The sequence below is a fragment of the Panulirus ornatus genome, chromosome 12 (assembly GCF_036320965.1).
Source record: "Panulirus ornatus isolate Po-2019 chromosome 12, ASM3632096v1, whole genome shotgun sequence".
Classification (NCBI taxonomy): Eukaryota; Metazoa; Arthropoda; class Malacostraca; order Decapoda; family Palinuridae; genus Panulirus; species Panulirus ornatus.
In genome coordinates this window covers 62,692,370-62,707,583 of record NC_092235.1, presented here as the reverse complement: position 1 = coordinate 62,707,583, position 15,214 = coordinate 62,692,370, and the positions used below count along the sequence as shown (strand labels likewise).

Here is a 15,214-nt window from a genome sequence, read left to right as displayed (position 1 = left end):
AGCAGTTATCGCGAAGGTACCGTTATGAAGGACTAAAATGAAGGTTCTTGTGGTTTATAGGAATTTTAGTCACGTCCCCAAGCAATGGTGTCCGGATGATGGGTATGTGTATCCCGGAACACTCCCATGGAGTTAGAAGTATTCCAGTATGTCTGAAAGACAGACCAAGATAAGGATGGCGTCTAAGAATGACGAGGAGTTTGGTGTTCGGTAACTTAATCCAAAGATGGTGTTCAGTCACGAAGACAATCTCGAAATGGTTTGGTGTCCAGGAACTAGGATTAACCCCCCAGTGTGGTGTCCACTAACTTGGGATAATTCCAGGACGCTGCCTGGAGACCAGAAGCAGCCTGGGATGGGTGGGGTGTGTGTGTGTCTGTCCCTCCCTCCCTCCCTGTCTGTGGCAACTCGAGAGGTTTACAGTTAGTCAGTCTGAACGTATAGGTCAAGGCGGCCGCTTTGTTCCTCCGCTCACTGCAGGAGACGGGAAGCAAGACAATTGTATCTATGGAAAATAAGGGAGAGAACATTCTTGTTCTATCTCCAGAGTAGCCTATCATAACTAATAAATTATTATCTATTTTTTTCAATAAATAATCATTGCAAGATGCCATAGTTGATATTAAGAAGAGGGAAATGGTTGAGATATGATGAATAGGCTTGGCATTCAGCGATGGAACGAGTCTACCCCATTTACTCTCTCCCAAGTCGCTTACGGATGTAGTAAGAGCTGGTAGCACAGAGCAATGCTCACCTCAACATCTCGGGGATAGACGAGGTTGTTTTCAAAATCGAAAATAGAACTCAGGGATCTATTTCTTCCCATCGGAACAGACCTCTTGAATCATTTTTTTTTTTTTAACACAAATTTCATTATTAAGAACACAATATACGCGGGCGTTTTTAATGCAGTACGTGGATCATATATGCAGTATCACATCTTAATCCGTTTATTTTATAAAACATGAACACACACACACACACACACACACACACACACACACGGTGCCCAGTGAATTAAGATTTCACACGGGCAGTTTTGTGCCAGTTATACCACTCTGAGCGCACCCACCCCACCCATCCACCCACACACACACACATACCCGACCTGTGCTAGTATTGGCATCCTGATCACAACCACCCGACCCAAGCTAGTTTAATGGCGCACCAAGAACGGGCTGTCATGGATGAAAAGCTCCTGGCCAAGCTTACGTCCTGGCGAATCTTTTTACACGAGTACAGTGAACGCCTTAAAGAAGGTGTTTTCCTCCATTGGTGGCTTTTATGGCTAATGTTAACGGGCCATAAGGGACCTGGAAATCGACAGACCTCAGTAATGCCCAGATAACGCACCAACCCCTTTTTAAATTCTGTTTCTGTAATTCTGAATATGATACATACATGGTACAGATTCTGGCAGAATGACCTTTAACTGCTGAAAGCTATGAAATTCAGGTGTCCATAGATTCTTATTTTTTTTCTTTCTGTATTTCGCTTCTTCCACCAGCATATTCTACACAGCGTCTCATTCATAATTTTGTACCAGGCTCACATTAAGGTTTTGAAAATCAAATGATGAAATAATTCTCAAGAGAGTATCCTTTTTCTTCTTCTTCTTCTTAGCGTATGCCCGCATCAGTTCTAACGAGTGTGATCAATACTTTGGGAATCTCTAACCCCATCGCGTCTTTTCGAAACAGCTATTGAGCTGAGCCCTTCTGAAAGGAAGGGTTACATGATCTAGAAAATGGATGAGACAGTCTTCCTCTTTCCTTTATTTCTAAACCTTGTTAACCCTCCGTATATTCACAGTCCAGGCTAGGCCTCCATGTTGGAGCCCCGAACAAAATTGAAAAAAAAAAAACGAAAAAGAAAGGAAACGGGTAACTAAAGAATTTGAATGCGTCTTAAGTGCAACCGAAATTCTGAGTTAGTCGGTTTACAGGCTGACGGGAGGGTTGAAAAAAGAAAAGAAAAGGAAATAGGGAAAGCCTTACGATGCACGTGATGTTATATTGGAAGGAAATGGTGTTTATAGTCGCAGATAGATAGATAGATAGATAGAAAGACAGACAGGTATAGATAGATAGATAGATAGATAGATAGATAGATAGAGAGAGAGAGAGAGAGAGAGAGAGAGAGAGAGAGAGAGAGAGTCTTAGAGAGAGAGAGAGAGAGAGTCTTTAAATCGAAGGCTCCCACACAGGTGAACACGTTGCACTGCGAACAGGAGGACTACCGTGATGAAAGCAGACGCGATGGTGAAAGACAATGAGCATGTTATGAAAGTTGAACTAGCTTGGTGGATGGATGGTGGTGAGGGGAAAGTCTGGAGAGAGAGAGAGAGAGAGAGAGAGAGAGAGAGAGAGAGAGAGAGAGAGAGAGAGAGAGAGAGAGAGAGAGAGAGAGTTACTGCCATGAACTCATCGAACTTCAGTATAAAAAAAAAAAAAGAAACTGAAAACTTGTAAGGGTGAGAGAGCCAGGTTTGGTTCCCTGCTGGATAAGGAATGATGCCTTCGGATTAACGGAAGATGAGAACTGAAGAAGAAGAAGAAGAAGAAGAAGAAGAAGAAGAGAAAGAAGAAGAAGAAATGATAATAGATGATTTTAAAAGGCTGGTTTGCTGAGGAGGTGCGAAATGGGAGGCAGAAAGGAATGTGGCGATAATGAAAAGGAAAAATGTGAAGGTGAAGGTGATGGTATTTGATGCTATGGGAGCCCAGAGACGTGTGTGTGTGTGTGTGTGTGTGTGTGTGTGTGTGTGTGTGTGTGTGTGTGTGTGTGAATAGGTGAACTTCGGAGAAAAATGAGATGTGTTTTGACTAGCTTTTTCGATATTTTCCGTGGAGAACATGATGGGAAATTGGGAAATTGCATATATATATATATATATATATATATATATATATATATATATATATATATATATATATATATATATATATATATATATACACATATACGAAATGTACTTCTATCTATACCACGAATGTGCGTGAAATAAATATGTACTTCCTCATATACCATTTGTACAGATGCGAATATGTAAGTATCCGTGTATACACACAGGGTTGTACACATGATGTACTTTAGCTAGATGTTCACACACACACACACAGTATGACGAATACGCTCAACACGTACCCCTAGACCGTCACCTCCACGGTACGAAGGCGGAGGATGAGAGAAAAACCTCCCGTGTACCATGGTCGTCGCTGAAGGCCTGTGGAGGGAGGAGGGAGGAGGGAACTGTACCCCTCTGCCAGTCGACCTTGGGCAGGTAGCGGTGTTGGTGGTGGTTGAGGCTAGACTGGTGTTAGGTAGGGAGGCATGGAGTAAGGTATGGAGCTGGTCTTGAAATATGGGGGAGGGGGAGGCATTTTTTTATCTTGGAACTTGTCTTGGGGTTTTTGAAGAATATGGCGAGAAGCCTTTTATCTGAAATGGGTCGAAGATTTTCAGGAGAAGGCTTATGGAAGGGAGCCCTTCTCTGAAACTGGTCTCAGGTTTCAAAGAATTCGGAAGGACGAGGATAACGCAACGCTATTTTTGTACGCACAGTGGCCTCTTCCACACCCCTACCTACGACCCACCGCACGAACCTCTTCACCACTGATCTATGACAGCTTCTCAGCACTGCCGATAGCTTTTAGGGGTGTCAGGGTGAGTCTGTATGGGCACAGTACATTGTACAACCTTGTATTTAACCATAGTCAGTCTGTCTTTTCAGACACAACGCTGAAGACACCATATTTAAAATGCTTTACTGACAGGGTTGGGAACGAATAGCGCGCATCAAATGCTTTCGTAGAAATTAAGCGTTTGTTCATAAGAGTATTCTAAGAGTAGGCGGACTAAAACAAAAGTAATGAAAAGTTTTACTCATACAACAGTTATTGATTAAGGCATGGTAGGCGAGGGAGTAATATGTGTCATTTTTACCAAAATGTTTAAAGACGAAAAATATACTGCAAAGTTGGAAATGGAGATGGTCACTGAATCTTTGCAGAGCTCTGGATTTCCTTGGTAAGCTATCTTGAACCAAATTACAGAAGACAAGACTTTATTGTTCATCGTATTATGAACAACACTAGTAACTTTCAGAGTGAACCTATACAAACCCCATCACATAAAAGAAAAAAAAATTGCTTCGAAATGATCCAGTAATAAAAAATGTATTCATCTGAATGAAGCTCTCTTGTAAATGAAAGGTAGTCCCTCCAAAGCGATATATATATATATATATATATATATATATATATATATATATATATGTATATATATATATATATATATATATATATATATATATATACATATATATAGACCCTGCCATTTGGCCAATAAGAAATATATCGTAAACGTGATTAAACATATTCTGAAAGGTAATATAAATAAATGTACAAGGCATGCTGGAATGTCCTACGTTTAAGATTTTTCTTTGATAATATAAGAATATTGGCATACCTGTTTATGAATGTGTATTGTCATAGACAGGAAACAAGTAACAAACGTATGTTGACTGATTAAACAGCAAAACAAAGAAGTATCATGTATTTATAATATCATATCTACACTTACCTTTTCATGGTATTGAGATACTGCAAGGTACAATGTCTGTAAACTCAGTATAACTTAGAAATGTCAAAACAAAAACAAAAAAAAATCACGTAATTTCGAATGATACAAAATTATCATTAATTTTGTGGTTTAACATCACGTAAACATGATTATAAACCCAACGTTGATTTGCATATTCTGTCAGTTTCACTTCCTGTGTAATTAAGAAATCTATAAAGCATTAGAATTATATGATGAAAAATTTAATGAGGGGGGAAATTTTTTGTTGACAGTGTTTTAAAATTGATAATTACTAATCTGGCTTGAGTGTAAAATGCTTTTAGCTTTTATGAGTAATACACGAATTAACAAATGTGTGAATTCTCAGGGTATCGACAGTGTTAACCTGACTATGAACTTCGGACGATACGAAGTCCAGCGAGAAATTCAGCATCGAATGAAAACAAGGTATAGTGTTATATAGAAAAATATTAAAGTGTTCCTTGAGACGTCTGTACGTACGTACGTACGTTCTAATCGGAAATTTAAACGAGGAGAGTTTTTTCCCTCCAAGCTTAACATCAGTGATAATTTCGGCTACGCTACGTCTGACGTATGAAGAAATCTCATTGTAACATCTTGTAATTAGGGTAAAAGTTGCATACATTACTCCTGCATGGGAGATGGAAAGGGTTATACGTGTCTTGAATGCGAAACCTAAACACAATGGGCCTCGGCTGGTCGTATGTTACCAGGTGAACTCATTTTCCTATTTTTTTTTTTTTTCTTCTAACTTGCATCTCTCGCATCCTCAACCTTTTTTATTCAGTCCAGGTAAAAATTAATAGCACAGGGGGCACCCTGACTACTGTAATACGTAATCTGAAAATATCAGGCAGCACCTGTTGTGTGCCTTTAAATTCAAATTTAAATTCAAAATAAAAAAAAGATTTCCTTCGTTACTGCTTTTTTTGCGCCTTTTTACAAGTGGTGTTATGAAGAACCGAGAATGGTTTTGCTTCCCCCCCCCCTCCTTTTTTTTTTTTTAAGCCTATCTTTCCAGGTAGCACCTGTTGTGTGGTGGGCAGGGAGTAACAACACCAGGCGGAGCTAGGCAAAGGCGAGAGACAGAGAAGAAAACAAGTTTTTGATGTTCAGTACAGGCGCACGGAGTCTACGTGTCTCGACTCTACAGGAAAAAAATTATCTATATATATATCTTATATATATATATATATATATATATATATATATATATATATATATATATATATATATATATATGCTGAAAACAGCCGCAAGATTTTTGACGATGCAGATGTGCGTAAACCCAGGGTCACAGTTCGGGTTGGTGGCGACACGTTTGTCGTTGGCTCGGCCGACCCTGGAGGCTCACAAAAGATAGACATCCCGGAGGACTGTGTGTGTGTGTGTGTGTGTGTGTGTGTGTGTGTGTGTGTGTACACGGAGTCTTCAACGTACTCTCCCATGGTGCAAAACTGCCTCCATTAGGAAGGTATCGCTGGTGAGGGAGGTGTGGGTGTATCCCATCTTTTTTCCCTGGTGGGGACGGCTACAGGTAAGGAGGTATGAGGTGATGTCCCCACCTCGGTACAGTGATCATGATCGACTCGACGTCGAAGCGCACCAGCGGGAGGATTACACAACAATGGAAATAAGACTTCGCCACACCTTAATGTTGACGGGGGGTTCTTATTGGTTGTGGTGTGCCTGACGCGCGGTCGAAAGCTTTGCTGTGGTCAGTGGCCAGATGTACAACTGGCCAGGTATTCGGCCGAATACTCTATTTACAGACGACGTATTATCAACTCCAGCTCTCTTGGCCGAGAGAGAAAACGGGACCGTTAAACTGGGCTGATAATTTTAAGATGTTTTAATTGTGTGGTGATATTTTCCTTACGGTCTTATGTTATTTACCCCCATAACTATTTTTTTCCTTCCCTCCTCCGTACCAATTCCTATAGCAGACATCTCTCATCCACTAAAGCTACCCCTTAAACTTTCACCAACAATTCCTAATTTTCCATTTTCTTTCTTCTCTCTCTCCTCCCTCCCTCCAGGTCAGCTGCGTCGCTGCTACTCTTGCCGGTCCCGAGGTCAATATGGGGACTGTAAAGACCCCGTGAGTTTCAACGCCTCCCGGCTGGTACCTGGCGTGGAAGCTGTCCCCTGCGCCTCCAGCTGGTGTTCCAAGATCATCGAGGGGAAGAAAGACGGCGAAGGTGAGGTCGATCTACTAATAGCTTCGTGGCCGCAACCCTCACTCACAGCTCGTGATGTCTCTCTCTACTGTCAATACAACTTTTTCAACTTTATGATATACTCCGCTTTGAGAGTGTGATCCCTCACTTTGTTCATTCCTCCGCTAATCATACCATAAAAGTACTTCACATCTTTTCTAAGAAATTTCGTTTTTAACTTGTAAAGAAAAAGTGAAGTTTAAATATAAAAAAAAGTTAAATTTAATTATACTCAATAAATCTTCATTATCAGTGAATTGTAAATCATTATTTTCATCCATTTTAAACCACATATCTGGTCTTCAACTGCAAATTCTTTTCAAAATTTATATGATTAATGGTCTTCTTGTTTTCTCTTTAAAAGTACAATGAAAGATCTTCATTATTTTCACCCCTAATTACTGCACATCAACGAGTTTAATGTACTTAAGCTGGCTGACGAAGGTGTACTTAGCGTGAGCTAGAGAAAATTCTGTTTCAGTTGTCTTCATATTCTCTTACGTTCCCGTTCCTCACCTCAACTCCCAGGACGAAGATGTCGTTTTCTTTACACTTTTTTTTTTCCTTCCTTTCCTCGCAGACCACGACCTGGCGACAGAACGACAGTGTTTGCAGAGGTCACCGCCGGATAACATCCAGCGTTGTGCCGAGGCTATGGTGGGCAATAAGAAGGTAAGAGAGAGAGAGAGAGAGAGAGAGAGAGAGAGAGAGAGAGAGAGAGAGAGAGAGAGAGAGAGAGAGAGAGAGAGAGAGTTAAGGACACAGATCGAGTGAGCGACTGATTTTCGATGTAAACATCTCAAAACGAAACCGAAATTGTACAGATCTACTCACGCAAGTCAACAAACCGTGTACTTTTCAACTGGTGAACAACCAGTATACACTACGTACATGGAACCGTTGAGCAACAGGGGCCACATACACAGTAAGATTGTACGTGGCCTTAAGAGTCATCATCAACACCTGAAGAAGGTGTTCAAGACTCTTCGGTTGCGGGGATGTACGTACGTAGTACCTTGGCGCTGACAGTTTTAGTGTGACACTGGCAGTTGCTATGTCTGAAACCCAAAACAACCGGTGAATGAATTAAGTGGCAGGTAACATTAATGGACACGGAATATACCTATGGTATGTATATGAGTGTACGAAATGAGTCCAATGTAGTAGCCACCGTACATAATGAACACCTCATCTTCATCAACAGGTCTTCATCTGCTTCTGCAACGGCGATCTGTGTAACTCGGCGAGCGGAGTGTTCCCGTCCTTGCTGCTGCTCCTGGTGATGTCGCCTGCCCTACTCCTCCTACACTGGTGCACATGATGGACCTCCGTCCCATCCCAACCCCGCTCGAGCCTCCTTTTCCTCGCCACCGTCTGTGATCCGGCACCAGTCTTCCTTTGGGTGTGTGTGTCTGTCTCGAAACGAAGAACTAAACCCTTCCAACTCTTCAAGAACGCCAACTTAGATGCAGTGTATTTATCTTTTATTTCTCCATGGGTTAGGGGAGAATCTGTGTACTACATTTTGCTATCTGTGGCATTGATAACTACTGCCACCTATTTCCTTGTACCAACTGTAGCCACGAGAACTATTCAGATATCTATTCGTTAATGACCAACACTTAGCCACAAGCACTTCAAGCTTTTAAGGGCCCAGTGAACTGTTACAATACATTTTCTCAAGCACGACTTATGACCATCTGAACAGTTATGAATATTAATCTCTGCTAAATGCTGTCAAGTGAATTGCAAACATCTATCTACCTAAAACAACTATGGCCAACATGAATTATCTCATTGTAAACACTATGGGTCAACCGTACTGATCCTTCCCGTAGCTGTCACTTCTTTCGCGTCCTGAGTGGCTGAACTGTTTTCTTTAAACCTGTTACATTTTTCATGTGAACTGATTTCTATTTCTTAAGAGCAAGAAACCTGTCCATCACGTGAACTCTTATCAATTTTGTAATGACTGATTTATAATAATACTTTTCAGTGCCTCAAAAGGTGAAGCTTCCAATCCCATTTTCTTATACCGAGCGAAAATACCATAATTTATTTCTATGGTTATTTACTGCCCCAATGTTATACTTCACCCATCACTTGGCCTAACGACACTTACGGAACAGACTGCAATTGATCCGTGGCCGTGCTAGGCTTGAACAGCAGCGAATCCTTTTAACGCACAAGGTTTATCCAACGAAGCATTTCCCACAATCTATAGATTTTGGATTCTATGTATCTATAGATTTTGGATTCTACGTGTTTTCCGCATGGTACGGGTTCTGGCTTCATGACCTCAAGCTGTTTATAATCGTTAGGTCCAACGGTATACTGAGTGACGCCACAAACAAAAATAAAAAGGAGAGAATTTCTAAGTTTTGTACGTGAAAAGTTGCTGTATATAATGATGCATGGGATTGTGTCTCGTTCAGTGACTTTCAACTGTTAATAGCACTTAAATATGTCAATGTATTTCGTTAAAGAATTTATATGATCTACTGCTGTATGCTATTTCTAATTGCTAAATCATTGGGAAATATAGTCTCTTGTTCATTGTGGTTTATTATACTATTTTCATATTATTCATTACTGTGAAATTTTGCCGCAAGAATTAACCGAAAAAATATTACTTTAATTTTTTTTTTTTTTCTCCTAAGGAAGCATTTCTGAAGTATAGTTCCATTATATACCAAACTAGCGAAGGTAATTGAAATATACTGGATCTCTTTGTTATACCTTAGAGGAAATAATGCAACATTCCATTCTAATAGCGTAGTATTTCCGCCTGTAAGGACGTTGTATTCAGTGGTTACCATTAAATATGAATTATTAAGGCATAACACGCTATTGGTCATGACGCCAGAATCAATACTATGCGTCAGTGTGTGAAAAAAAAAAATATATATATATCACTTTTGAATTTGGTTGTTACAGTACGATGTACAGTAATACTTGTACGGATTATTATGCTTTGCAATATCTATCTGTACTTAGTGTTGCACTGAGCTTTATGTTATGTCATTATGTAGTCTGTAAATTTCATAAACATGTATATGTGTATATACAATAGAATAATTGCTTAATTCTAAAAAAAAAGGAAAAAATATGTATTGTTAAATAAAACTTTATGTTTGATCTTTTTCTATCTATAACAAACTTTCTCCATTCCTAACTTCTTAGAAATTTCATAGCAAAATGAAGTTCCAAATGGATCAAATGGAACGTTTCATGCTGGCTAGGCTTCGTGTACGGTGGCTAGGCTTCGTGTACGTTGGCTAGGCTTCGTGTACGTTGGTGAGGCTTCGTGTACGTTGGCTAGGCTTCGTGTACGTTGGTGAGGCTTCGTGGACGTTGGCTAGGCTTCGTGGACGCTGGCTAGGCTTCGTGTACGTTGATGAGGCTTCGTGTACGTTGGTAAGACTTCGTGTACGTTGGCTAAGCTTCGTGTACGTTAGTGAGACTTTGTGTACGTTTGGCTAGGCTTCGTGTACGTTGCTGAGGCTTCGTGTACGTTGCTTCTTCACACACAATTTGGTGCACGACAATTCATGTAACGTGCGTTTGTCAAGATTGCATAACATCGTAGTATATTCCCTATGAGACTGCCCACAGCAAAGAAAATTTGTGAACGGGTTCCTACTTTTTACCATTATTGGTAATGGCGACTGATTCATAATACTGAATGAAGTTTTGACCAGCTGAAACCGAGTTGTTAGCCTAGTTACTCCCTTCACAACAGCATGCAGAACTTCAGCCAAATCAAAATAACTTACTTATTAAGAACTGTTGAATGGTAATTCACTCGGCAAGGTGTATTAAAGTGAGGGGATGGAGATCTACTAACTTTTCAGCTCAGTGCGAGATGATATATCAATGGTTGCCGAACGCTCGAGTGTTCCAAATAAGTTCTGAGGTTATCATTCAATCTGAATGGAAGTCTTATCATCTAATGGGAGCAGAAGTCTTTATTAAGTCCACAATGCATTTTGACTGTTTCATAATGCGTCAGGATACGACTCCGTTTTTCTAGTTCGCTCTACCCGCTGGAGGAACTGATCCTCCTCCTCCTCTGTCGAGGCGCGTTTGGGTAGCGTCCCCACGACACTTGACACCCACAACGCTAATTCTGAGATCTCTCCACAGCCACTGAATCCTTAAATGACAAAAATTACCAAGGGGGCATATTCCCCTCTTTTTTGTTTTATAGCAGGTAGCATCATAAGCCAATTATATAATCAGCTGATGTAGATTCTTAAAAGAAACAAAGAATAAGCATGATACGCGGTTGTGCTTTTGATATGGAAAGTTGAGGGCCGAGCACGTAAAACGGAGCGAGTCAAGTAAGTTCCAAGATTCGCTCTTAAGTCTTAACAGGTAAGTCTACCCGGAATGTCTTCCTTCCATTAAGGACACACACACACACACACACACACATACACACAGACCATGAATCAGCCCTCACTGCTGGTGATTAGTATAATGATGTGCTGCGTGTTGACAGTACGTTACACTGGCCTTAATCCGCCGCTTGGTCAAGCAGCGACAGAAACTGTGGAACGCGCTGCCTTACGGACGACACTGAAGTAGGAATATCCTGTTGAAAACGAAGTTATTTTCATAACAGGAAATGTGTCGTGTGTATGTACCTTGGTGACTTTCACTTTGTCTTTTGTATTCAGATTATGAACCTGGGTATTGTGTTTATATGTATATATATATATATATATATATATATATATATATATATATATATATATATATATATATATATATATATATATATTTTTTTTTTTTTTTATTCATTATTTTGCTTTGTCGCTGTCTCCCGCGTTAGCGAGGTAGCGCAAGGAAACAGACGAAAGAATGGCCCAACCCACCCACATACACAAGTATATATATACACGTCCACACACGCAAATATACATACCTATACATCTCAACGTATACTTATATATACACACACAGACATATACATATATACACATGTACATAATTCATACTGTCTGCCTTTATTCATTCCCATCGCCACCTCGCCACACATGAAACTTTTACAGAGCTGAACAGTGTCCACAGCAACAATGTCACTTGTCTGCAGTGACATTCATGAAAAGCAGACGTCATAAAAAAAACCAACTGTGAAATACCGTACTCCTTTATTGAAGTACTACTTAGGTTGTGATAACAAATGGTTACTCATCATAGTAACAAAATCCCGAGTGAGTGGACATTCCAATAACAATAACATGAGGATGACTTGAGTCAACTTTAGTTGACACGTAGCTCACATCTCAGGTCAAGGGCGTGGCTCGTGTTCACACACAGGTCGACACGTAGCTCACATCTCGGGTCAAGCGTGTGGGCTCGTGTTCACACACGGGTCCGTACAAAGCTCTGGGAGACTCTGGGGAGTGAATCTGGCAGCGAACAGGAAATCTCATTCGATGGAGAGTGACTGAGAGCAAACATGCCTGGCATCTGCGCCGGGAGAGATCAGTGACTGAGCTTTTAGTGATCTGCCAGTTGGACAGATATTAAATATGTGAGTAAAATACCCATTAGGAGAAGGGCGACCGACCTTCGTCCTATACTCTAACTAAGGGTTGCAGAGTTGTATTTTTCTCTTTTCAGATCAATTCTGATCATGCGTTTAACCAACACTGTATGAAGATACTTTCACTGCAATTTTAAGGCGTAAAATTAAGATCGAAAATGTTTGGCGCTTGTAAGTCACCAGAGATGTATTCCCCCTACGATGCACCGGTTCGTCTTTTTGCCAAAGGTCTCCAGCGAGAGTGTAACCACCGCAGAAATGATGTCAAAAAAGGGAGTTGTCTGCCAGGATGTTCAGAGATGATTGAAATACGTCGTGGCCTGACCGTTTCAGAGTAAAATGGAACAGATTAGCGGTAATAAATCATTATTACGTATTTTCTTTTCTGAGTAACGTATGGTCTATAATCTAGTTTAATGACCATTACACGTCAATAGCAATTACATCCAAGAACAAACACACGTAAGCCTTTAAAGATATATCTATCGTGTACCCTAAATACATCCATTTTCTGTGTCCAGTTCTCTATCGCCTACTTTTAAAGGGTAACAAAAGGAAAGAAAACATCTCGAGGCGACACATCTGCTTTTGGTACATCATCTTTGTCAGTATTTCACGACAACTGAGAAAACGTTTGTCAGAATTGGTGCTTCTTGATGAATGATGATTAAGAGTATCATTGGAAATGCGTTGGCAGGCTAGTCTAACCGAAATATATTGACATTTGAACGAGTTAGGCTGAGCTAGTTTCTTAATATCCAGGTTATGGGCGTTCCACCCACGTTATCCCATGATAAACCACTCTTTAAGAACATTTCAATATATCTGATCTATCAAATATTTAAGATAATCTAAGTAATATTATTCAATAACCTGATTATAGACCTTGAACAAATCTTAATTGTTTAATTCCTTTTATGAAAGATTCGACTTAACCCAACTGGATTTTTGTACGTATTTGATGAGGATCATCATATTCTTGTAAAGCTCGAACTCATCATCTCGTTTCGTATACTTCATCTGATGTAGTTGAGATGTTTTCTTATTCGTTTACATCCAATGGGAGTTCAGTAAACATCGACAGTCACGTGAATTCGTCTCACCGGACAGAAAACGGGTGCTGTATGTATGCCACTCTTTGATGAAGGAATTCATGTGGAAGTCCACACCTTTAAGCGGGGAAAGCCAGACTCGTCAAGTGACTATAGAGTAAAAGTGTACGTGGACTTAAAATAGTGTTAGAATATATTTTGAGGTGGTGGTAATACCTTAAGACTCGATCCTCTTTAGTGACCGTGGCCGGTGATGGGCTTAAAACCCATATATCCAACCGAGCACTGAAAATCAAACCCCAACATAGGAAAAAAAAAATATAAATGAATACAAGCACCGTGCGAAACCGAGACAAACCTATTTATTTCCTCGAGAGGCTATTTGGAGTGTGTGGCATCGAAAAAAAAACAAAAAAACAAGAATGTTGGAATCGAAAATTACTTGTGAGAGGATACGCCATTCCAAGGATGTATGTACGTAAAGAAAACGCGACAACAATACCAAGCAAAAGGCAATATGTAACTAGGCACTTTATGATTCGTTCCCCCCACCAAAAAAATACTCTTCGTTTTCTATACCCCAGTGGCTTGCTTATAACTTGATAATTTGGTTTCACTGAGTCCTGTGCGACGAAATATTATCAACTTCCTTCGCAATCTTGTACTTTGATAATTATTTTTTCACCTTTTCGTCCGTCTTCACCAACCAAATGGTGCTGGTAATTCGCTGTAAATATTTTTGGCCAGTCTAAGACGAGCTGGAAGGCCGAGTGGGCCCCATACATCGTGAGTGTGTACTGTTTACGGATGCAGTTTGGCGTGGGCTGTTGCCATAATGAGCCTGACAGTTCATAAACCTAAGGGCTAAATAACCATTACCAATTATCAACACACACACACACACACACACACACACACACACACACACACACACACACACACACACATTACACACACACACACATACATTACACACACACAAACTGTGATACATTGGAGCGTGAAAGAAAAAAAAAATAAGCAGATTAGAGAACAGGTTGTTACTGAAACGAGCCCGTGTGCCAAGGGTGAATCTGGCGAGACTTTATCTTCCACGCAAGACGCAAAGCCCAGCAGACTCGAAGGGCGCCGTCATACGGCAAGGGAGGGAGGGTAAAAATGCCACGGTGTGTGTTTGAACCAGGCAAAACCATTTTGTAGTGGCGCCAAACCATAGGTCATCTCATTGCTTCTCTCGCCCTTATCTTTACCTTCGCTCGAGATGGTCTTGCGAGCGCGGAGGTGCGGGACCGAAATCGACGATAAACACGACGTGGCGTGAGGTGTCATTAATGCCGTGGTTTACCGTTTGCCCTTCGTCACGCTACACAGCTCCCTGGCCGGCATGCATGCACCACCCCCGGCTGCACGGACGCACGCACGGACGCACGGAGAGAGACTTGGGGCTTATTGTGTCCCCTTGGAGGCCTGAATCACCTGCTGACTCAGATAGATAGATAGAGAGATAGAGATAGATAGATAGATATATATATATATATATATATATATATATATATATATATATATATAGAGAGAGAGAGAGAGAGAGAGAGAGAGAGAGAGAGAGTTCAGGGGTCTCTCTCTCTCTCTCTCTCTCTCTCTCTCTCTCTCTCTCTCTCTCTCTCTCTCTCTCCGAACTTGCAGCCTAGTATTATATATATATATATATATATATATATATATATATATAGTATTCCCTAACCTAACAAGTTAATAACGATCGCATCATCGTGGCAGCGTTAAGT

At 40.6% G+C, this 15,214-nt stretch overlaps 1 protein-coding gene across 1 annotated transcript in view; it reads left to right on the top strand.

The window, feature by feature from the left end:
* Window positions 1–9,962, top strand: part of LOC139752118 (UPAR/Ly6 domain-containing protein rtv-like) — a 10,434-nt gene extending 472 nt beyond the window's left edge. Inside the window, exons 2-4 of the mRNA XM_071668028.1 lie at window positions 6,645–6,806; window positions 7,405–7,496; window positions 8,029–9,962. Coding sequence (XP_071524129.1) covers window positions 6,645–6,806; window positions 7,405–7,496; window positions 8,029–8,145 — 371 coding nt within the window. The 3' untranslated portion in view covers window positions 8,146–9,962. The remainder of the gene's footprint in view (window positions 1–6,644; window positions 6,807–7,404; window positions 7,497–8,028) is intronic.
* Window positions 9,963–15,214: the final 5,252 nt, after the last annotated feature.